Source organism: Benincasa hispida, chromosome 3 (assembly GCF_027475165.1).
Source record: "Benincasa hispida cultivar pf3 chromosome 3, pf3_genome.v1.1, whole genome shotgun sequence".
NCBI classification, from domain to species: domain Eukaryota; kingdom Viridiplantae; phylum Streptophyta; class Magnoliopsida; order Cucurbitales; family Cucurbitaceae; genus Benincasa; species Benincasa hispida.
The window spans coordinates 61,003,797-61,029,745 of NC_143480.1; the positions used below are offsets into that span (position 1 = coordinate 61,003,797).

Below are 25,949 nucleotides of genomic sequence, written 5' to 3' on the forward strand. Positions count from 1 at the left end.
ACTTGGCACGCTTACGAGAGATTTACAAAGATTAAGAGTAGTTTGTTATTTTAGTTGTTGATAGCCTTTTAACAAATTTCGTTTTTCTTATATGAGGTGAGCTGGAGAAGGACTCAGTTGGAGTTGCTTTGAGTTAAGGTAATTCTTAATTCACTTTCTTTACAAACTCAATTTCCGTTTAGATTATATTATTATAGGTACTTGAAATTATGATGCATTGACCAAACGTGTATTAAAGTAATCTATGAACCTAATACAAGTGCAGAAGAGTCTAATTATGTAATATTTTTTTTTCTTGAAGAAAGCCTCATTATATAATATTGAAGATACAATTTAGGATATAAATACACTTAACATTATGATAGGTTCTGTGCTTAACCCAATAAAAATAAAAATAATTAATAATTAAAAAAAAACCCTTCACTTATGTGGAGTATAAAATTGAATTTTTCTTCCATCTAGTGCTTGTGTTGGCCTTGCATTTTTCTTCAAATCCTAAAGAATGAAACATGCAACACAAAATAATAATAACATAATAATAACAATAATAATAGTAATAATAATAATAATAACAATTAATAAATAATGAAAGAAGTATAAAAATTATGTATTATTTGATCTATGACTTGAATTAAATTTATTGTTTATCTATAAATTTTCAATTCTCAATTAAAATATGTGTATTTTTAAATTAAAATAAAGAAGAAATGAAATACACAAAATAAATTATATATTTTCAAACAAAATTTTAAAATGAGAATAATAATGAGAAAATAGTTTCCTTTTTATCTCTATATTTTCACATTTTTAAATTTAGTTATCCTACTTTTCCTAAAATTAATCCTTACTTTTATTTAAAATTAATTTTTACTAAATCATTGCTAAAAGATAAAGTAATAATTTTAGATAGATATTTTTCAAAACTAATAAAGGGAAAATTAATAGTTTTTTTTTCTTCAAGAATTAATAATAAATTTAACACAAGAAACTAATTTTAAAATTTATCGAAGGAATAAGTTTTAAATTGAAATAGGTCTTAAAAATAGATGATAAAATAATATAATGTTAATCTTCATAAAACAAAATTTCTATTATAAAAAAAAAAAAAAAAAAAAAAGCACCACACTTAAACAATTTTTTTTTTAAAAAAAAAAGGAAAAAAAAGAAAAAAAAGAAAAAAAGGAAAGGAGAACCACTCACCTCATGTATAGCATTTTTCAAAGCTCTCACTTGTTCCCTTGAAACTGTTCTTACCTACAACAGTCAAATGATACTTGGTTGAAATCAAACAATATTTCTATAGTTTTAAAATTTCTTTCTAAATTGTTTTTTTTTTCAAATATAATCAAATGAATTAAAATATTTACATAATATAGCAAAATTTATTGTAATAGACTACTATTTATATCTATCTATATAGACATAGTTAGTAGTCTATCGTAATCTATCGTTGATATACTATGATATTTTGCTATATTTGTAAATATTTTTAGCAGTTTTGTCATTTAAAATAATTTTCCTATAAAAAATTATTGTTATGCTTTTTTTTTTCAAAATTTTTAATTAAAATATAATATAATAAAAAAAAGTGTTGTACATGACCATAATTTTCAAACCCAATAACTAAAACATGTTATTGTACTAATTTAGTAGGTAATAATATATGGTATGTTTGGTTTAATTTTTCATGTGTTTAATTTTGAAAATAAGTCATTTTGAAAAATAAAATTGAATTATTAGACAACTACTTAAAATAATTTTTGAAATACTTTCGAAGTGTATTTTAAACCGTTTTTACAAAAAAGAATTTAAATAAATTTTTAAGTCATTCTAAAAATGCTCATAGTCTCCATGTTTCAAATTTTGTATAGATGTATCGACCACCAAATTAGAAATCAAGATTAATTTAGTAGAATTTTTCACAGTAGGAACTTAATTACAAACTTTTAAGTATAGATAAAACAATTACAAACTAAAATTCAAGGATTAAATTGTTAAAAAATAATTTTTTTAGGAAAACAAATCTGATCAAATAGAAGTCTAAACAAAAAAACAAAAAAAAAAAAAGAATTATATTACTTAGGTTCCATTAAATAACTTTTTTTTTTAAAAAAAATTAAATATATAACCTCCAGATTCTATGCATTTTTATCATTCAGATCAAGTTTTGAAAACTAAAAAAAAAAAAAAAACACACTTTTAAAAAAATTTGTTTTTATTTGTAGAATCTTATAAAATATTTTAACGTTGGTTTAAGAAAGGTGATAATCATAATTAAGAAATTAGACATAAATTAAAAAAATAGAAAAATAAAAAGGAAACGAATGAAGAATAAGAAGAAGAGAAACCTTCTTTTGAATAGTCCAAATAACACCTTCAGTACAAGGAGGAACAGTGAGGGAACCAATGTATCTGTAATATTTTCTTCCACCAAACTTGATGTCTCCTGGATTCACTATCCCTATTTCTTTTTCTTCTTTCCCTATTGATTTTATGTGGTGGAATAACTATTTCCACACAACAAAAATAATCATCATCAATATTACAATTTATTTATATATATATATACTTTTTCGGTTCCTTAAGTTTTAGGTCTAGTTTTTATCCGATTTCCAAGTTTCAAGATGTTACGTATTTAGTCTTTAATTTTTTAGTTTGGTTTTAATTTAATCCATAATTTTCAAATATTGTACTTTATATTTCAGATTTGAGCTTTATATTAATTTGGTCGCCACTTTTGATCTTGTTTTTCATGAACTACTATTTAATGAAAAATTGATGTTAGAAGTGTAAATCTTAAATTTAGGGATCAAATTGAAATAAAATTCAAATTTTAAGGTAAAATTGTAATATTTTGAAATCTATAAACTAAATTGAAACCGAACTCAAAATTTATAGAATATATTTTGAAACGTAAACATCGTATTGAAACTAAATTTAAAAGACTTAAAAGACTACAAATTATCTTGAAACTCACTTGGTTTCTACAACAATTTCATCATATGTAAACAAGCACATTCCAAAGTATTAACCTAAAATTGAATAGATAAATGGATCCAATTATTTCTAGATGGTAATTCATTATTTAATTTTTTTTTTGGGATTAAAATTTTGTTAGAACTTTTTATAGTTTGTATTTTTAATTATGTGACTAGTAATATTGATTTATTAGATAAAAAAATAAATTTTATATATAAAAGATTCTAGTAGGTCTATGGTTTATATTTTTTTATTAAAAAAAGCCGAGAATAGGTCAAGGACCTATTAAACACAAAATATAAAAAAAACTTAGGGACTTATTTGACACAAAATCGAAAGTTTAAGGATTTGTAATATACTTGACCTAATAGACACAAACCTGAAAGTTTTAAAAACCAATTAGACAATTTTTAAAGATTTAAGATTGAATAAACGGGAACTAAAATTGTCAACTCTAGAAAAAAATTACTCCTTTTATCCCCTAACTTTTGAGTATAGTTATCATTTGGTTCTTAGATTTATGAATTTTGCACTTTTACTTTTAGAACTAATGCTCATTGGTGCAATAACTTTCTATTAATTAATTAAAAATAATAACGATGTGGATTTTTTTAATAAATTTTAATAGTGAGTGAAAATTAATATTAACTAATTTAATTGTTTTAAATTAATTAGAAAGAGAATTGATACAAAAGACTAAAATTGTGCACTAGTAAAAAAATAAAGTACATAATCTTGAAAGCATATAAATCAAATGGAAACGGAACTAAAACTTGGTAAAAGATGTATTATTCTGAGATCTAGAGACCAAATAAAAACTAAACTCAAAATTCAGAGATAATAATGTAACGATTTGACGCTTATAAATCAAATGAAAACTAAACAACTCAAAACTCAATAGTAAAAATGAAACATTTTAAAATTTAAGGATTAAAAAAAAACTAAGTCATTTAAAATTAAGAAGGAAATGCATAATATTTTGAAATTTAAGGACCAAAAATCATATCCAAAATTCAAAGACCAAGAAAGATACTTTCATTTTAGGTTAAAATATCATTTTGATCTCTAAACTTTGAAGTTTATTCAATTTTAGTCCTCGTACCTTTAAATATCCAATTTTAATTATTGTACTTTCAGTAAATCTAAAATTTAGTCCCTTTACTTTTTCATTGTTGACTTTTTTTTTTTTTTTTTTTTGTTATTTGTTAATATTTTCAATATAAAGTTTGAAAACATATTCACATATTATATTTCTTTGCATGAAAGTTATTATTATTATTTAGTCAAATTTGATGAAAATTAAATTCAATAGACTAAATTTAAGGTTTATTGGAAGTATAAAAATTAAAACGAAACATTTGAAAACGAATTTCAAAGTAGAGGAACCAAAATGATATATAATTTTTTATATTAGGCAAATTACAAAAATTACCCATGAAGTATGGTGGTAGTTACAATTACACTCTCAAACTTTTAATTGTAAAAGTTTAAGTTTGAAGATCGAGTTTGACCCAATTTTAAAACCTATATAAGTTTGAGGGTCCCACTATTTAAAATTAAAAGTTTAAAAGTGTAATTACAACTATCACCATATTTCAGGGATGATTTTCATAATTTACCAAAAATTAAAAGTTTAAGAGTATAATTACAGCTAACACCATACTTTAGTAGTGATTTTTACAATTTACCATTTATTTTATTTAGCATGAGAAGAGAAATGAGAAAAAAAAAGAGTATAAAAGTAAACGTACTCTTGAAAGGAAGCGATCAGGGCGTCCAAATTTGTATAGAATTGCAACCACAGCGGTCTCATTATGATCGTTTGTATGAACTACATGCATCTCCAAATCATATCTATAAAGTTTTTAACAACTTCATGTCAATTATCATATCAAAGATCGATGATTTAATTTTACAATTGAACTAAAAGAACGAAAAAAAAAAACTTCTATTTTGTTGTTTTTGGTATTATAAATCTTCGACCGAAGTTTACTCAATGGAGAAAGTCTTTTTTTTAAAAAAAAAAAATTTGTTATGACTAAATAATAATAATAGTTGGATTGAAGTATCGTTTTAGACCCTATATTTTGAAGTTTGTTCAATTATAGTCTTATACTTTTAGTAGATCTTATATTTAATCTTCATTACTAGTTTATTATTGTTGATTTTTTAGAAAGGTTTTTGTTATCTATTAACTTTTTTTTATATAAATTTTAAAACATATTTAGATATTGAATTTTCTTGCATGAAAATTATTTTTAACCAATTTCGATAAAAATTAAGTTTGAGAGATTACTTAAGACTTTGAAAATACAAAGACTAAAATCAGACATTAGGACTTAAAATGATGGTTTAACCTAATTATTATTATTATTATTCTGCAAGAGATGTAAAGAATGAGTGTCTTAAGTGCTTTAAAAAAATACTTTTACGTGAAAAAGACAAATGTTTTTAAATACTTAACCTTTGGGATCATAACACGTAAAGTATATTATAACAAAAAGTCCTTCAATCGATCAACTTCAATTTATCTAACAAATCATACTGGAGATCGTTAATAATGAGATAAACTAAGGTCACATACGATGTGCAGACTCACTACTTAACGTCAAGTACTACACAAACTAAACCCGTGAACCAAACACCCTAAAGTAGAGATCATTCTATAAATTTAATGTAATTTGCAAATATGGAGAGAGAGAAAAAAAATGAGAAGAAAGGAGAAACCTTATTCCATTGAAAGAATGTTCAGATGGGGCATGCCAATGACATTGGGATAATTTGTAATGAGTCCCATTGATTATAATTTTTCCAGCATCTTTTTCCCACCTTATCTGAAAGAAAATAATGATTATTAAAAAATAAAAACTTAATTCATCAATTTATTTTCGCTTGTTAAAAATATTTTCAAATATTTTCAAAGACGGTACTCGTATTATTGATCACTTCTAATTTTATGGCTAGAATTTTGCTAATACATTCATGATCCCGTGGCTATAAATATTGTCTAATTAGATTATTCTTTAACAATTACACATTTTTCTCATATATTCTAGAGAGTTCTACAATATGTTCTAAGCATCTAATGCAAGTAATTTCTAAAGCATATTCTGATACTTGATACTTCTCGAAACTGGACTTTTGTCTGGACTAGGTCCAATTACTTCTAACCTAAAACCAACACAAAATGTATTCTTTGTTAAATCTATCAAACATAAACAAAGTTCTAGATAATACTTTTTTAAAAATTAAGACTTTGTTTGGTAATCATTTAGTTTTTTGTTTTTGTTTTTGAAAATTAAGTTTATTTTATCCACATCTCTTACAATGATTTGCATCTTTCTTAACTACAATTACTGAATTCTTAGCCAAATTCTAAAAACAAAAACAAATTTTTGAAAGCTATTTCTTTTTGGTTCTCAAAATTTAGCTTGGTTTTTTAAATAATTGGTGAAAAGTGAATAACAAAGAAAGAAATTTGGAGCTAAATAATGTCCATAGCCTGAATTTTCAAAAACAAAAACAAAAAATAAAGTGGTTACCAAACGGGTCATAAATTACAAATTTGGATAGATTTAGAATGGAAAAAAAATATTTAGGTTTATCTCCGAGAGAACCTATTTTTGTGCATCCCACCAAAATTGTTCTATCATAATATGATATATGGCAAATTAGCTATTTTTATTTATTTTTTGAAATATATTAATTATTTTTTGTAGGGGTGTTCATGGGTTGGGTTGGAGTACTTTTAGACCCAACTTAATTGTTCGGTTCCTAAATTTCTTCAATCCAAATAACTCTTATTAAAATATGAACCCACCTAACCTAACTATGAAATATTTGGGTTGAATTGGTTCAGATTACTCGAGTCATTTATTTAAATTTTTGTTCTAAAAATAAGTAAAATATCAATATATAGAAATTTGATTTAATTATTTTTATATATTGAATTAAGACTAACATCTCAATTTCAATTTGTGTAATACAAATTTTCTTTCCAAAGTGCTAAAAAAACTACTTTTATAAGTTGTTAGAGAATAAATTATATAAAAAACAATGAAAATAAAATAAATATATCGTAAGTAAAAAAAACAATACATTTTAAAGTAAATAATAAGTTCAGATTGGTTTTGGTTATTTTAGATGAACCCTTGAACCAACCCGACCCAAAAGATTTTCATTATTTGAACCTAACCCAACTCAAACCGCATAGGTTGAGTTGGGTTGATCGGTTTTTTCGAATCATCTGGTTTTTTGAACCCCTAATTTTTAGAGTGAGTGATAGAAGGGGGCAGCTAAGATACACCCAAGTATTACCTTTTAGAATGTAGTCTTATAATTTATAATTGAAATTTTGTCCCTAAAATTTGTTCCTAAATAGTTAATATGATAGAAAAAATGCTACTTTCAAAGTCATTCTCGAACATAGTGTGATATAATAAAACTACAGGTATGTCAATGAAAATTAACGACAAAACGAATGATGGAACGAATATTACCAAAACGTCGTGTCCTCGATTCTTGACGACAGCTGGGGCAGGGTTGTAGTCCCTTCTGAGTTTTCCAAGCTGAGGAAGAACTTGAACATCTTCTTCAACGATATTAATGGGAGATTGATACTTTCCTTTCTCACAAGATTTCCAATCCGATTTTAGCTTTCCCCATTCTTTTGGTCCATTTCCATTTCCCTCATTGTAACTAAATGGAGATTCATCACCTACATTTGCATGAAATCTAGGTTTTCATTTCTTAACGTGTCGGTGATAACGGTTTCACTTTTCGTTTTTAATTTTTGATATTTATGTTTCTTTCCTCTCAACTATTTTACTATCGTTTAATTTTCACCATATGTAAAGAAAACATTTGAAATATTAGTTAAATTTCAAAAGCTAAATTATAAGGAATATCCTTGAACTTTGTCATTTTGTTTCAAAAATACTCTTATACTTTCAAAAGTTACCTATTATTCTTGATTATTTATCAACGTTTTAAAATAGCCTTGGAGTTGAAATTGAGATATGAACATGAGTAGCAATAAATTTAGATCACTGGATTGTTTAGATCATCACCACACAGTTTAAGTCATGATTTCTGTTAGAAATTTTAAAGGATTTTTACACCAAGGGTATTTTTTAAATGTGTATGAAAGTTCAAGAGTAATATTGTAACGTTGGAAAGGATAATAAATAATCATTATAATTTAGTTAATTTAAAAAATTAAACAAATGTTTTTCTAAAAAGAAATTAATTTTAAAATTTGGCTTAATTTTTGAAATATTATTACAAAGTATATATGATAAAATAAAGAAACTTTTAAGTGGATTTAGTATTTAAAAGTTTAATTTTTAAATATCAAATTACCAAAAAAGAAAATTAATAGTTATATGTACAAGTAAAATAGGTTCACTAGACATTATTTACTAGTAAAACTATCCATTTTTGTCATTGCTCATCTGTAATCTTGTTATCTTAATAAAATAAAATAAATACATAAAACTATAATATTGTTTAGAAAAATAAAACTAAATTTATAAAAAGAAATTTGGTGGAGGCATGTCAGAGTTTTTTTTAAGTATAATTGGAGTAGAGTATTTAAACCATTTATCTTTAATTTATTAATATATTTATATATCAATTGAATTATATTCGATTTCACGACGGATAGATAAGACTTTCCTTATGTTTTATTTGAAAAAAAAAAAAGAAAAAATTATAAATTCACTTGATTCATGATCCCATGTTTGGAGACAGGAAATCATGTCAGTACTGTAAATATGTAGATTTCTTGATGTTTTTTTGTCTGAAACATGTCACCTAGATTTCAAAAAAGAAAAAAAAAATTTCAAAATTTGAAATTAAATTTCCATATTTTAACTTAGTCAAATGTCAAACATTTATTTCTCATCACGAATCTTGAAAAGAAGAGAAATTTATGATTTTGAACCATATAATCAAAATTATACCAATTATACTTTGAACTACAAAAACTTTCATTTTAGTTCTTAAAATTTGATTTTTTTTTTTGGATAAAAAAGTTTGTGTTTATTTATGTGAATAAATCTAAGTACATACAAAAAAAAATTTGGAGGTTAGGATTATAAAAAAAAAATCATATACAAAATAAAAGAAATTGAGAGTCACGGTTTTTGGAGGAAAAAAACATGTATGGTTCATATATGCATCAATGTGCCTTTATTATTATTATTATTATTATTATGTATGTGATTAGATTTGTTTGTATTAAGGGTGTTCGTGAATTGGGTTGAGTTGAAACACTGCTTGAACCGAACCCAATTGTTCGGGTTGTGAGTTTCTTCAACCCAAATAACTCTTATTAAATAATGAACCCAACACAACCCAACCATGAAATATTTGGGTTGGGTTGGTTCAGGTTGCTTGATTCTTTATTTAAATTTTATTGTAAAAATAAGTATAATGTTATTATAAAAAATTTTATTTAACTACTTTCATATATTGAAATAAGATTAAGAGCTCAATTTGAATTTGTAATATGAAAATCAAAGTGTTAAAAAATTATTTTAAGGAATTGTTGGAGAATAACTTATCCAGAAAAATAAAGATATTAAATCAAATTAAAATCAATATATATAATATTGTAAGTAAAAAAATACTTTTTGAAGTTTATAATAAATTTAAGTTATTTCGAGTTGGTTTGGATTATTTAGGTGAATTCATAACCAAGTACCTAACATAAAATTTTCATTTATTGAATTCAACCCAACCCAAACAACATAGGTTGGATTGGGTTGATCGAGTTTTGTGAGTTATCGTGATTTTTTTAACACCCTTAATTTGCAGAGGCAGATACAAACTTTCTGCTACGTCTATGAAAATTTAACGGCAAAAGCCTATCGATTACAAAATAAAAAAATTGAAATTTTTAGAGTTAAAATGATACATATTAAATGTTTGAGATATAAATCAACAACTCTAGAGAGTATTTTGATAATTTTATAACCAAATACAAATCAAGCTTTATTCCGCTACAATAATATAAAAAACTAAAAACTAAATTTCACTCAAACACAATTCTTTCTCCATTTCTCAAGGAAGAACTTCATAGATTTAAAAAACATAAAAAAAAAAAAAAGAATAAAGAAAAAATAATCAAAACAAAAACAAAAAGAAACAAATTTTCTTAAAGAGAGAGACAAAAAAAGAAAAAGAACATTTTTCATCCACCATAAAAAAAATAAAGAATAAGAAAATAAAACTACAAAAGAGAAGTGACTAAGTACGATGTGACGGATCGTTTTACATGGATAAATATAAAAGAAACTATAAAAATATTTTAAATCTCTATCGAAAAATTACATAAACACGTACAAATTTCAGATCTATATTCAACGATTATTGATCGTAATAAGTCTCACATTTAAATTTTTTTTCATAATCTAGAAAGAGAAAGGAAACATACCTACTTCAGATTGAGATGCCATGGAAATGGAGGAGAGAGAAAATGAAGAAATAAAGAAGAAAAGAAGAAAGAGAAAAAGGAAATTTTGGAAGAAGAAGAAGAAGGCCATGGCTGCTCTGCAGCTCTAAAGCCTATCCCCAAATTCAATTTTCTTTCTATTTACTTTGTATATATTTATAGTAATTTCTAGACAACATAGGGACAATCTTTTTATAGTTGGAATAAGAATAATTATTATTTTTTCTTCAACAAGCATCATTAATATTTTCTTTTATTATAATATAATTTTGGTTCACATACTTTAAAATCTGAAAATAACTCTTAATTTTCGTCATTTCAATTGTTAGTTTATTACTGATTTTCTCAAAAACTTTTTAGGATCTTTTTTTTGTGAAATTCTTATAAATAAAAAAATCTAAAAAATATTTACATTTTATAAAAAAAAAAAATTCCAAAAATGGAAGTTTTTAATATAAAATGTAAATAATTTTAAATATTTTAAATATTCTTTTTTAAAGTTTCACCATAAATTTTGAAAATCTATAGTGTAATTTATTGTAGGAAAATTGATTTTATTATTTAACCAATTTGATTAAAAAAAACTAATTTTGATCGACTAAATTTTATAGATTAGGAAATTAAAAAAAAAAATTGGTTATTCAAAAGTAAAAAATTAAGATTGAACAAGTATGATGACCAAAATTCTATTTTACTTTTTTTTTTTTAGAAAATAAAAATAATAATGAAGGAAAATTATTTCAAATGGTAAAACTATTGAAAATATTTACAAGATATAGCAAAATTTTAGAACTATCAATAATAAATGTTAATAGACACTGATATAGTCTATCAGTGTCTATCAATATCACTATCAACATCTATAATTCATAGTTCTAAAATTTTATTATATTTTGTAAATATTTTGGTTTATTTTTTTTATATTTAAAAATAGTCCAATAATGAATATTAAGCAAACCGAAACTGGAAAAAAAAAACTGAAAAATATTGAATGTCACTTTGATATGTGGTGTGTAGAATTCTCAAAATTTTCCTTTTATTTAAACGTTACTAATTGATTAATGCTTGAAGGAAGAAAAAGGAAAGACATTCTTTTATTATTCGAAAATTTAATGCGTTTCTTAAATAAGTATTATAAAGATAATTACAATTACTTAAAAAAGAATATATAAATACAATAAAATTGGTAAAAATACCATCAAATAGATTTATAGTCTTATACTTTAGAAGTTGTATACATCAATTAAAACCATAAATTAATAATCGTATTATTTGAATCTTAAACTTTTAGAAGTGTGTTGATTAGGTAACGGTATGAATTTATATTGTGGGGTCGTTGTATAATTGATCTTCACCATTGTACAGAGGAGTTTGTGTTGTGAATAATCGTGTAATAATTATGAAATACGGTGTGTATTAATAAATATTTTGAAAATCAAATTTATCATAAATGTATGGAATAATTACCTTAAATAAAAATACATATATGAGAAAAGTAGAAATTCGAAACTGAAAATTAATTCGGCAGAGATAATATTAAATGTTGATAGAATTTGCAAGGAGAAAAAAAAGCGAAAAATCCAATCAAAAGTTGAAAATTTTCATAAACATTTACATTGAAATATGAATGGATTTTTAAAAAAATAATGTAATTTAAAGAATTAATTACAAAAATAGGATTATTATGAAACTGTTTCGAAGTTAAATAAATTGTGCATCATGTCCATGCATAAGTTAATGTATGTAATGCATCCATGATTAGGTGTAAATCATGTATCACGAATAAGTTACATGACCCGAACAACATCTACCATGTTATGAGAAAAATCGTGGACGTCGTACATGAGTTTCACAAAAATCATGTACCATTGGTATTTCGTGTAATTATTTCACAAATTTTTTATCCTAAATTTGTCAATAGTTTTGATCCCTGCTCCCAGTTACAAATTCTTTTTACATGATTATTGGCTTGATTTCTTGTTGTTTATTCTTCAAAAACATAAATAATTTATTAATTTCCACTCTTAAATTATAAAACATACAATAAATTATAAGGTTAAATTACAAGTCTAGTCCTTTAACTTTTCAAGTTTGTGTCTAGTTAGTCTTAAACTTTCAATTTGTGTTAAATCGATTCTAAGATCCTATTTGATAATTATTTGATTGTTTGTTTTAGTTTTTGAAAATTTAGCATATAGATACTACTTTCACCTCCAAACTATGAAGCATAGATGCTTCATGTGAGGTAAAGAATCAGTATTAGATACGTATCATATACCGATACTTCCAGATACTTTCCAGATATGTATCTAACACGCAATTTGACGTATCTATTTCTACGCGTACTTTTTTTTAAAAGAAAAAAAACAAGTAACTCATCTAATCTTTCTCCATCTAAAATTAGGCAACCTATTTAAAAAGTTCACTACTCGAGTCCAAAACTAAAAGAAAAATAAATAAATAACGGACCAAACTGTAGACTAGAATCATCTAATCTTCATCTTCACATTTGAGTCCCCACAAAGTCCACTAAAATATAAACCATTTGGATATCTTCAACAATAAGTTTTTCATTTATCTTCATACTTCTCTCTCTAATCTTTTTCTTCTTCTTTGCAATATGAGTCACTTTTCTATTGCATTTTATTAACTATTATACTTTATCATCTTAGATATTTCTTTTTTGGTATTGTACTTTAGTGTTTGTATTCTATTTTGTGCTATTGTTATTAACTTGTATGCTAAATTTATCTATATCCTATATTTTTTAAAAGAAAAAAAATGTATCTTCAATGTATCAGTATCGTCATTTTTTAGAAATATATATATTAAAAATATATAAAAAAAAAATGATGTATTCTTAGACGTATCCGTATCTTAGCTTTTTAGAAATTGACAAATCACAGTATCTAATCGTATTCGTATTGTGTAGCCGTATCTGTGTCTGTGCTTCATAGCCTCCAAATTTCTTCTTTTGTTATATATTTTTTACCAATAATTTAAAAAACCAAGCGAAATTTTGAAAACTAAAAAAATATCTTTTGAAAACTTCTTATTGTTTTTTGAATTTGACTTAAGAATTCAACCATTGTACTTAAGAAAGATGCAAATCATTGTAAGAAATGAGGAGGAAATATGTTTAATTTTAAAAAACCATAAACAAAAAACAAATGATTACCAAATGGCTAGGAAGTATAGATACTTCTAATTGTGCAAAGAATGGATATAAGATGTGTATCAGGTATGGATACGTTCACTTACGTGCTAGATACGTATCTGATATGCGATTTGAAGTATATGATTTATTTTTTTATTTTTTATTTTATTTTCAAATATGCATATCTGGTTGAAGATATGTGAAAGAATACACTGTTTTTTTTTTTAATTTTTTTTTTAAAATTAAGTCGAACCACTTAAAAAGCTTAACCTGTGCCCATTTTATTTAAGTGTGCTTAGATGTGATTTTAAAATCATCAAAATCACTTTTTTTTTTTTCATTTTTAAAATCACTCAAACTACATTTTTATTTACTCAAAATCAATTTGGTTTTCAATTTTACACTTTTAAATGCAATTTTCATATCACAAAATTAATTTTGAAGGATTAAATATGTTTCACAGTGATTTTGAAAATGACAAAAATAATTTTAACCATTTTAAAATCACTTCCAAACATAGATGTCCACTTAAATTGAGCAACCCAAGAACAAAACAAATTAAAAATGATAAAAACATAAAAAGTTAAAAGAAAAAACCCAAAACATTATTAAATTTTCATTCTTATATTCTCTCTCACTATCTAAATCATGATTCACACCCCCCTTCATTCTCAATTTCATTATTTAATCTCCATCTTCTACTTCTTTCCTATCGTCTACTCTAGTCGATCAATCAGCACTCGACGTTACTAGATTTTTTTTTTCAAGTTTTCACTTTCTTCTTGAATCTATTTTAATGTAACTTAAAATAAGTATTATAACAATTAATTGGGCATGATTATATATATATACAATAGCATATTTTCAACGTATCTGTATCTTAGTTTTCAGAAATTGGCGTATCACCGTATCGTATCGTATTCATATCCATGTTTGTGCTTCTTAGCCAAACAGGTTCTAAACTTTCAATTTCATGTCTATTATTAAGTTTTATACTTAAACTAACTAATATATTATTAAAAAAATCTGACTAATAAATGTATAAACTTTCATTTTTGTGTTCTATAGATCCCTAAAATCTTAATTTTGTATTTAAGAGGTCATCTTTGACCTACTATTCAAAATTTGAAATTTTAGGGTTATGTAAAATTCAATTTTGCTCATATCGACGTTGATTTTACTTGTTGAAAGATTAATAGAAATAATTTTCTCATAAAATATATTGAAAAAAATTATTGGATAAGTTAAATAATATAGTTATCATGGATTTATCCAAAACATAAAAACTCGTAAATGACCTTATTAAATCAGTTATTTTTTTACCATTTTTCTATTACATTTATATGTATAGGGCTCTTATATAAAATTTATGGACAGCTGAATTTAAGCCACTGGTCACACTAATTCCCTTCTAATATGTTTTGTATTTTTGTATATTTTTGTCTTTGAAGTGTATTTTAATTTTCCTTACCCTTTTGCTCTTTAGTTTTTATTAGGAAAAGCAAGCCTAGAGTGATATAGACAAAATAAGAGATGGCAGTGTACTATTTTACCAAAATAAGAAGAAAAGAATTTAATATATAGCATAATAAATATTATAATAATAAATAGATGCTTATTGCTTAGTGCCCCAAAAGTCATGTGTCACCCTTCATATTATCCATGTGTCTTGTAATTATTCATATTTGGTGTCCATGTAAGTCCACATCCTACTTGCCATTTTGTCTATAAATATGCATTTGGTGGATCTTAAAATCATACATATATTTGTGAGAATTCTACTTCAATATTCCACTAGTTTTCATATTATCTAATTTTATAACTTTAGTTATTTTATGCTTTTAGTTATTTTATTTTATATATTCAATATTATTATATTACATTTTCTCTATATCCGTGTTCTCATTGTGCTCCTTAATTTTACAACACGTTATCAGCACGAGCTCTTGTCGTTTTCTCCGCTAAAGGTAGGTCCCAAAGTGCTGTCATGATAAATCTCACAAAATTAGAATTTTCCGCCCTTGATATTAACGACAATAATTATTTGTCATGGGTACTTGATGCCGAAATCCATCTGGATGCTATGAATTTTGGGGAGACTATTAAAGAATGAAATACGGCATCCAGTCAGGACAAAGCAAAAGCTATGATTTTCCTTCGTCATCATCTCCATGAGAGATTGAAAATGGAGTATCTTACAATAAAAGATCCTTGTATCTTCTAGAAAAATTTGAAAGAGAGGTATGATAATAATAATAATAATAAAAAAACAGTTATTCTTCCTAAAGCTCGTTATGAGTAGATGCATTTGAAGCTACAAGATTTCAAATCAGTAAGTGATTACAACTCTGCATTATTTAAAATCAGTTCGAAAATTTTGTTATGCGTAGAGAAAATTACTGATGCCGATATGTTAGAGAAAACATTTTCTACATTCCATGTCTCGAATATGCTCCTGCAGCAGCAATATCGAGAGAAAGGTTTTAAACAGTATTCTGAATTAATTTCATGTCTTCTCGTGGCCGAACAAAATAATGAGTTATTGATGAAGAACCATGAATCTCGACCAACTGGAATAACACCATTCCTTGAAGTGAATGATGTGAATGTTACTAATCGTGGTGGAGGTTGTGGTCGTGGTCAAGGTCATGACCATGGTAGAGGAAGAAATAATAATTATTTTCGTGGTGGTCATTCTAATCATTTAAATTTCAGAAGAACCACACAAAATGATGATCACAAAGGAAAAGTTCCACAAGATAAAAGTTCAAAGAGTGTTGAAAATAAATGTTTTCGATGCGGAATGACTGGGCATTGGTCAAGTACCTGTCATATGTCAAAACACTTAGTTGATCTCTATCAAGCCTCCTTGAAGGAAAAGGGGAAAATGTAGAAGCAAATTTTGCATATTGGATAATGATATATTTGACTCAACTCATATGACAAATTTGGATGTGGAAGACTTCTTTGAGTCTTCTGAAGAGAAGATTGGAGTAGTTGATGGAACATCATGTAAACCTTGAACCCTAATTTCCCTACTTGTGTATGTTTACTACTGAGACTAGTATGGTGAGTAGGTTAATGTGAGGATTAATGTTTAATTGTTGGAAAAATGGTGAAAAGTTAGAAGAAATATTTAAGTTTGGGAAGCTTGACTCTCGGGTGAAGCTAGAAATTGGCTAAGTGTTGTATGTAGCCCATGTGTTGGCTTTGTGTTAGGCGTTGGAGTTGAGCCATGGGCGTTGGCCTTACTTATTTGTTGAGGATAATTGGGCTCTTAAGGAAGCCAAGTGTGGTCGAGTGAGGAGAATCCATGCATTGGTTGTGCACACCAAGAGGAGTAGTGTTGAGAGTAAGCAACCCTATGCATGGATAAGGCATGCGGCAACCAAGTGTGAGGTCAGTATGCGTGTGGCAGAATCATGTGTGCATGAGCGTGGGCGCTGGGAATTGAAGTGTTGCACATGGACGATCGCATAGATGCTTACGGGGCTGCACGATGTGCTAGACAATAACGCTAGATGATAAGCGTAAGCACTAGAGGATGAGCGTCTGTGCTGGATGATGAGGAGAGCGAGAGATAGACGATGGGTGCACAACTAGTGAGGCTTTGTGTGCGTGCAGGCTAGGATAGGCATTAAGCGCAAGGTGCTGGCTATTCACTGTGCATTAAAGCTATGTGCTGAAGTAAGGCTGGGTGTGCATTGATCAAGCTTGGCATGCGATGAGTAGAGCTTGTGTTGGTCAGGCATTGCAAAGTTGAAAGGGCTGAAGTTGCAATGATGATTGAAGCTGAGATGAGGCCAAAGCACAAAGCACATGCGTTGGAATAGGTTTGCGTGAGAACTATGGTGTGCATTGAACTTAGCGTTGATAGTAGGTGAAGTAATCAGTCTTAAACCACTAATTAAGGGGCACCAGCTGCCCTAATCTCTGGAATTAATTTCACTTGAGCTGGAGGTGTCATGCTAAGCATTTATAATAAACGGTGGGAGGCAGTACAAAATGGAGGATGAACTTCAGTTTGAACAATTCTTTCGTGCAAATTGAGAGCTCTTGGTGTCTTTGGGATACTCAATGAGTCTAGTTTTAAAGGCAGTGCTATTGGAAGATGACGATGCGGACATATTAATTGCTCCATATATTGATTTAGACTCACATGACTTGTCTCTTGCTGTTGTTGATGCTACCAAAGTAGATGAACCTTCTTCTGACTTCGATATATTTGATTTGCAGGTACAAGGGACCGAGCTGAAGGCTCTCCCTAGTCATTGGAAATATGTGTACTTAGGAGAAAGGAATACCCTTCCAGTCATAATTTCTAGAGAATTGACACGGGCCCAAGAGGAATCCTTGATCGACATCCTGAAAACTTATAAAGAGGCCATTGGGTGGGCCTTAGATGATCTTAAGAGAGTAAGCCCTTCCTTTTGCATGCATAGAATCACTCTAGAGGAAGGAGCCAAATCCATAGTCCAATCCCTCAGGAAGCTCAATCCTAACTTAAAAGACATTGTTCTCAAGGTAATAATCAAGCTTAATGAGTTAGGGATCATTTACCCCGTTCTTGATAGCAAGTGGGTAAGCCCCATTCACATTGTTCCTAAGAAGACCGACATGACCATTGTAGATAATGACAAAGGGGAGATGGTGCCAATGTGTGTGCAAAACGGATGGAGGATGTGTATTAATTTTTGAAAACTAAACAAAGTCACTAAAAAAGACCACTTTCCTATCCCTTTTCTGGATTAAATGGTGGAACGACTCACTGGAAAACCATTTTTCTGCTTTCTTGATGCTTTTCTGGATTCTACTAAATCCCCATCACCCAAGAGGACCAAGAAAAGACCACGTTCACTTGCGCTTATGGTACAATGCCTTCAGACGTATGCCATTTGAGCTTTTTCAATGCCCCAGGTACGTTCCAAAGGTGTATGATGAGCATATTTTTAGATTTTATAGAAAAGTGCATAGAAGTGTTTGTTGGGGTTGATGCCCTAAAGTCTTGTGTCTTGTAGTCTGTAAACAGTTTGTATGAATGCTTGTGTTGTATAATATATGATATTTACTTCACATCTTGATTTTGCTCAGTTGTATGTTTTATTTGCTTCACCACAAACCAATAAACATAAAATCCCTGGTTATCTATATGTAACTTAAACACATGTATGTGGTGACATAAAAGTAGATCATGTCTTGAGTGATAACCAAAATGGTCTGTAGTATATTGATATAGGAGGAAAACCTTATCCTGGTAACGCTATGGATGCGACCTGCTTTGTGGAATGGTCACAAGTGTTGTGACTTGTCACAGATGGTCTGATCCTGATAATTCGTGTAGGGGATATGCGAGCGGGGGCGTCCTATATAAAGAGTTTGTATAAGATCTGACCACGAAGTGTTAACGTCTCGTTATATAACACCGTTCATGACAGAGACTTCACTTCACTAGAATGACCATAGGTAACATGACCTCAATCCTGATTGAGTTGGAAACTCCTGCCATTGAGGGCGGTCCTTCGATTTATATGGGTGCGAGTGGCCAGGTCACTGATTTAAACCTACCATTTTGGGGATTCGTCTGATTTGGGAGTTGGGAACTCAGGTACACAACACTCCTTCCCGAAGCAAGGGTAAGTAGATAGATAGCTCCCTTAAGGCTGATTTTAGGGCTTGAACGATGTGGCGCCACACACTTTCTCTTGGCTCGAGAGGTGTTCACACATAGTTGGACTATGTTGTATTGTTCATTAGAGGAATTAGTAGTACTTAAGAAGTGAGATGTAACTACATGGGAAAAACGATAAATTGACCCAGTTGTACTTACAGGCATCTGTGAAGGGTCATCGTACTCATGATTGGTTATATCCGATGGACACAGAAATATATCTGTGGTAAAAAGAGTTCAACTGTTGGTCTTTAGTGGAATGCCTGACAGTTAATAGATGGTGGATCTCGTGGCTAAAGAGTTTAGTCAACTATTCACGGACCGTTAGAGCTTTGAGCCACAGGTCCATTAGGTCCCCTAGGTAGCTTGGATAAAGTCGAGAATCAGTATTTGGGTCAATTTGAAATGTTCAAATTGATAAGAGGGAGTTCGATTATATATGATATAATTAGACTGGTTAATTATATATGATATAATTGAGTAAATGTATGAGATATATTATTTTGGAGGAAATTAGAAATAAATATGATTTATATCAAGTAGAGGAGAAATTACTATCGTAGATATGTGATATCAAAGTATAGGGTAAGAATATAATATGATTATATTCATTAATTATTAAATTGGTTAATTATATAATAATTGGCCTAAAATTTCTCTTGGACGTACGTTAGTGGGAGTAGTCGCATTCAGTTATGGTAACCGAAGAATAAAATAAAAATTTGTTTCATTTTGCAAAGGTTTGAAAAAATTGGCATCTGTGTGGAAACGCAAACAATCACATAGTTGAGAGCCTATACGATATTCGCTCAACACCTAAACGATCGCACACCTCGCACCTAAACAATTGCACGCTAGTCCCTAAACGATCACTTAGCTTTTCTAAACATCGCATAATGTGCCGTGTTTTCTAAACGATCGTTTACCATTTACTAAACGATCGCTTAGTAAAACCTACACGATCGTGTAGCTTCTTCTAAACGATAAGCATTTAGCTATACGATAGCTCTTTTTCTCTCCCACTTGCTCATCATCTACATGATTTATTCTTTCTCCAACCTCTACCAAACTCACCAAAGACCACACTTTGGATTCTCACTCCGAAAATACCAAGAGCTCCATTTTGGTGGTGTCGTCCTGCTGCTGTTCACTTGTTCGTGATTGTTCATGTTGCTGTCGTTTGTGTAGATGATCGTGCTGCTACAAACGACTTGTTTTCTCGACGATAGAGATCGCGTAGAGGTCTTCCGCTGCGTCAGAGTTCCAAACTTGAAGAGGGCCTTCAATTGGTATGAGAACTCTTTCCCTTGTATTTTAGTGTTCAAATCATGCTTTTAATTAGTGTGAATTTGCATAACTGTATGTTAGATGTATATGTTATATTTTAGTCATGATGAAATCGAAAAGATCTGAACGTACTCATGGATGCTCTTCGTTAAGAGATCCTTCAGTGTTTATGGATGATTTTACAGTTTACGGAGAGTCTTTTTAGGATTGCTTGCATAACCTTAGTCTACTTTTAAAATGATGCATTGAGGCTAATCTTGTCTTAAATTATGAAAAATGTCACTTTATGGCTTCCCATGGTATTGTGCTAAGGCATTTAGTTTCTACAAAAGGAATTGAGGTAGATAAAGCTAGGGTGGATATTATTACTAACCTCCCCTATCCGACATATGTTAGGAAAATTCGTTCTTTCCTTGGAAGTGTAGGTTTTTACAGGCGGTTCATCAAGGATTTTTCGAAGTTGGCATTACCTCTATCGACATTATTGCAGAAGGATGTTCCCTTTGAGTTTGACAAAAAATGTCAAGAGGCTTTCGACACTTTAAAGGAGAAGCTGACCACTACCCTAATTTTGCAACCTCCAAGGTGGGATGTGCCATTTGAGATCATGTGCGATACTAGCAATCTAGCTGTTGGAGCGGTGCTGGGAAAAAGGGTCGATAAGAAAAGCCACGTCATATGCTTTGCATCAAGGACCCTAAACCCCAACCAAATTAATTACACCATAACTGAAAAAGAATTTTTGGCCATTGTTTTTTATTTAGATAAATTTCGTTCTTACATCATTGGATTTCCTGTCACTATCTTTACTCACCACGCCGCTTTCAGGTATCTGATGACCAAGAAGGAGTCAAAACTTCGATTGGTCCGTTGGATTGTCCTTCTCCAAGAGTTCAATTTGACCATCAAAGACAGAAAGGGGGCAGAAAACTTGGCAGCTGACCATTTGAGTAGGATAGTACAAGAAGAAGAGCCTATACCCTATGTGAGGACTTTCCAGATGAGTTCCTATTCCATATCGATGCACTCACTCCATGGTATGCTGACATGGTTAATTTCCTAGTAACAAGTAAGTTCAATCACGATATGCCTAGTTCTAGAAAGGCCAAATTGAAAAGTGATTCGAGATACTTTGTTTGGGAACCACCATACCTTTGAAAGATTTGTTCTGACCAAATCATTAGGAGGTGTGTCCCAAATGAAGAGTTTGAATCAATGTTCACCTTTTGTCATGAGATTACTTGTGGGGGGCATTTTAGTCCTAGGAGAACTACTAGGAAGGTCTTGGATAATGGGTTGATTTGGGATTCTCTGTTCGTCGACTGCTTTGCATTTTGTAAGTCTTGTGAGAGGTGTCAGAGGTCAGGATCTTTGTCTAGAAGGAATGAGATGCCTTTAAATTCTATTTTTGTATATGAGATCTTTGATGTATAGGGTATGGATTTCATGGGCCATTTTCTTTCTTCATTTGGCTACTTATACATTCTTATAGCAGTTGACTATGTTCCGAAGTGGGTCGAGGCAATCTTCACTCGGACTAATAATGCTACTGTGGTTTAAGGTTTCTTAAGAGCTAATATTTTTTTTCTTCTAGATTTGGTATACCTCATGCTATAATCAGTGATTAGGGTGCTCATTTTTGCAACCAGACCATCGAGGCACTCATGAGGAAATATGGAGTACACCATCGTGTTGCCACTCCGTATCACCCTTAGACGAATGGACAAGCTGAAATATTAAATCGAGAGGTCAAAAATATCCTGGAAAAGATGGTGAACCCAACTAGGAAAGATTCGAGCACACGCCTTGAAGATGCTCTTTGGGCGTACAGGACTGCATTCAAAACACATATTAGAACAATGCCCTTTAAGCGGGTCTATGGTAAGGCGTACCAGCTACCAGTCCAGACCGAGCATAGAGCATATTGGATTGTCAAACAGTGTAATATGAACTTGGTGCAAGCCGATGAGCAGAGACTGCTAGAGCTACAAGAGTTGGAGGAATTACGCTTGGAGGCCTATGAGAACTCAAGGATCTACAAGGAAAAATCAAAGTAAATTCACATAGAGGCCTTTTGAGAAAGGAATTTTGGGTTGGGCAGAAAGTGTTACTTTATAATTCTCATCTATCACTTATGCCTGGTAAACTGAAGTTTAAATGGCTTGGTCCCTTTGAGGTAATCAATTTATTTCCCTATGGTGTTATGGAGATCTTAAGTCTAGAAACTGGGAAGGAATTCAAAGTGAACAGGCATTGCTTAAAAATTTTCAATGAAGGAGAAGCCAACTGTGTTAGTGCAAGCTTCTTGTTGGCTCCACCTTCCATCACTTAAGCTCGTATCACCGGACATCTAGCAAAGGACGTTAAACGTTGCGCTACCTGGAGGTAACCAAGAGTTTTATTTGCTTTCTTTTCTTTCTGCTTTATTTTTCTTTTTATTTTCTTTTAATTTAAAATCTCGGCTGACTACATTTACCTTCTTTATAAGAGATGTGAAATTTTGACTCTTGAGGTATAAGATGATCATGCCTATGTTTGAAAATCCAGGGGAGTTTTTATATTCCCTCTTTCCCCTTTTTCTTTTTGTCCTTAGCATGATACATTGAGGACAATGCATAGTTTTTAAGTTGGGGGTGGGTGAAGCATGCTTCGCGTGATTGAAAAGTAAATTGAATCTGTCATGGTGGGTGCCTATTTTTGTTTGCTCTGTTTACTGTCTCCTTTCAATGACATATTGATGATGCACTTAATAGGTTGCCTGTTCTTAAAAAGAGTAATTTTCACAATTTGAGCTTTTTATAAACATTTTTTTTCATGAGTCCCATATTAAATGAACCTAAGTTAAAAAAAAAATTCAGTTTTAAATCCTTTAAAGTCTTAGAAACAGATTATCTATCTCGGATTTTCGTTGTCACCTCGAAAGGCTTGGCTTAGGAGTAAGTTTTAGTGCATGAGAGTAAAACTAGATAGTGAAAAAATAATAATAAATAAGCCTAGTGTGTGTGAAAAATAAAAGAGAAATATACTAGTTGGAAAAAAATATTAAAATGAGGCATTTCGACATGTTTGCAAAAAAAATAATAGTGTGCGTATGTGCATGGATAGAGGTGAAAAGAGCTACCTTCGCTGTGTCTTGTTAGGGCCTGCGAGAAAAGAGCAACAGGTTTCTGACGGTTTAGTGTGAAACTAACCCTCTAGGTAAAATAAATGCCTTTTATTTTTTGTGTGCGTGAGTTTTTGGGCTTTCCTTGATAGTGTTACTCTTTGACTAGCAATATCAGTATGTCTCTAGTTGATGATCGAGCCAGAGTAGAGGAAATATGAATCAGGAGATGGATAAGACTTTTCCGGGCACTTTACGATTTCTGAAAATTTTTTCTTAGATTCTCATTTGTGCATGGTTTTGAATTGAGTGATTATTTGGTTTGATTTATTATGCGGTCCTATAGACTGTTGAGATTGGAGGAAGGATTCGTAAATAGAGTGAACATTTTCTTATTAAAATCCATGACTGAATTTTATCTTGCTCGGGACGATCAAGTCTTAAGTTGAGGGTATTTGTTAGCTCTAAAAAAGTGCTAAATTTATGGCCTTAACTTCCTATATTTGGGTAATTCCTGGATTTTGTTGTCTTATTTTATAGGAGAATTAACCCTATGGAGTAGACATGTGGAAAAGACAAAGTATTGAGCCAAAAGAGCAGAAAAACTGGAGTCTAAACGTACTAAATCGAGTTGAGTTGAAAAAGGACGATTTTCCCTTGCGCCAGTGTTACAATGCTCATATTAAGCCTAAGTCCAATGCTCATTTGACGTTGTAAGGCAATAGCATTAGGAGCAGGGCAGAGTCGCAATACTGCCTTGAGCATCATGACGCTCCGGAGTTGAGACACTGCCACCGTCGCAACATCCCCTAACGCTGAGGACCTGGCGCTGGAAGACAGAAGTGCAGCGTCGCAATGCTCCTCTTGAGCGTTGCTACGCTACAAACTTTGACGAAAAATCAGAGGGGCACGCGGCGCAACCGAGCGTCACACCTATCATCGCAACACTTGCTTGATGCTTATTGAAGAACATTGCAGTGTTGCGACGCTTAACCCTAGTGTTGTGACGCTACTGGGATGCTAGAAATAGGACCCTCGAGGTTAGTCCGAGAGGACGACTCATTCGAGAACCAGCCCGAATAAAGAGTAATTTGAGAGTTTTGTCCAGTTTTTGAGTGTTTTGAGTAAAATTTTGAGCAATTATTGGTATAGTCAGTCTCGATTATCTTTTTTTTTATCATTATATTCTAAATATGCCTTTTAGAGCTAAATTATTTTCTTGAGATAGTTTGTATATCTTAATTCTTGAAGGCCAATTAGTTTATTTTATTCAATTGTTGTGAACCCTTTAAGGGATTGGTTTTTTTATTTTTTTATTTTTTTTTATTTTTAATTGAATTTAATAAAATTTTCTGACAAATTGATTTGTTGAATTTCAAGTTTGTAAAATCTTTCTAACCTATGCATCGTTGATCGATTAAGTTGCAAATATTTGGATCGCATGGTTAAGGTTTAGACTTTTTCTTGTCGAGTTCATGTGGGTCCTAATATAATCTTTCCCAAATAAATCATGCAACAAGATATGACTTTCCAGCTTGTTGTATGTCTCACATTTGAATCCTTTCTAATTGCTTTTCAGTTTTAACGTGGGTGTCGCTAATAAGGAAAAGTTTTTAAACTGAATTATGGCTGATTTAGTTTTTACCAAAAATTGGCTAATTGGGCTATTAGAATTTCTAATAGGCTGAGGGGTTTACATAATTGGAAAAAAAATTAACTAGTGCCTAAGGATAGAAAATAAAAAGCATACAAATTAATCCCAAGATCTTATCTCAATTTTATTCAAACCCTTTTTCTATACTTGCTCTTGTTTCTTTTCTCTATTTGTTTAATTTTCCTCATCAAAACTAAAACCATCAAAACTCCTTTTATTTGAAATTCGTACATTGTCTTGGATTGATTCAATAGTCTCCCTGTGGATTCGACCCCGATCTTACTGCTTTGTTACTTCTGTGGTACAAGTTTTAGATCGGTGAAAATAAATTAAATTTGTTCAAATTTGGGGTAACGATATCGATGTCGAATCCCGAACACTATGAACTCCTGTTTATTTGAGATTATCCTTAGATTTGTATAGGTGAGGATTGGCTCAACAGCGTCGGCTCAATAAGTCTCCCATTTTAGGGGTAAGACCGGGTAGATAGTTGAGAACATAGGGTGCAATAAGGAATTCACGAGGGATAGGAGAAAGATTGTTCTCTTAAGTACTGAATCTAGGTCTTGAACAAAGGACCCCACCCTCTCATTGGCCCGAGAGAGATCTAGCTTAGTGATTGGATCACAAACTAATTGTTCATTA

The 25,949-nt window shown here is 29.9% G+C and overlaps 1 protein-coding gene and 1 pseudogene across 1 annotated transcript; one reads left to right on the forward strand and one right to left on the reverse strand.

Annotated features, from left to right (window-relative positions):
* Positions 1 to 270: 270 nt before the first annotated feature.
* On the reverse strand, positions 271 to 10,562 carry LOC120074640 (alpha carbonic anhydrase 4-like). The gene is made up of 7 exons (XM_039027826.2): positions 10,418 to 10,562; positions 7,479 to 7,696; positions 5,707 to 5,813; positions 4,731 to 4,833; positions 2,349 to 2,507; positions 1,201 to 1,254; positions 271 to 495 (listed from the first exon to the last, which is right to left on the reverse strand). The coding sequence occupies exons 1-7, from the start codon at positions 10,524 to 10,526 to the stop codon at positions 421 to 423; spliced, it is 825 nt and encodes a 274-aa protein (XP_038883754.1). The 5' UTR covers positions 10,527 to 10,562; the 3' UTR covers positions 271 to 420.
* Positions 10,563 to 15,579: 5,017 nt separating this feature from the next.
* On the forward strand, positions 15,580 to 16,485 carry LOC150037430 (uncharacterized; annotated as a pseudogene).
* The last annotated feature ends 9,464 nt before the right edge of the window (positions 16,486 to 25,949 follow it).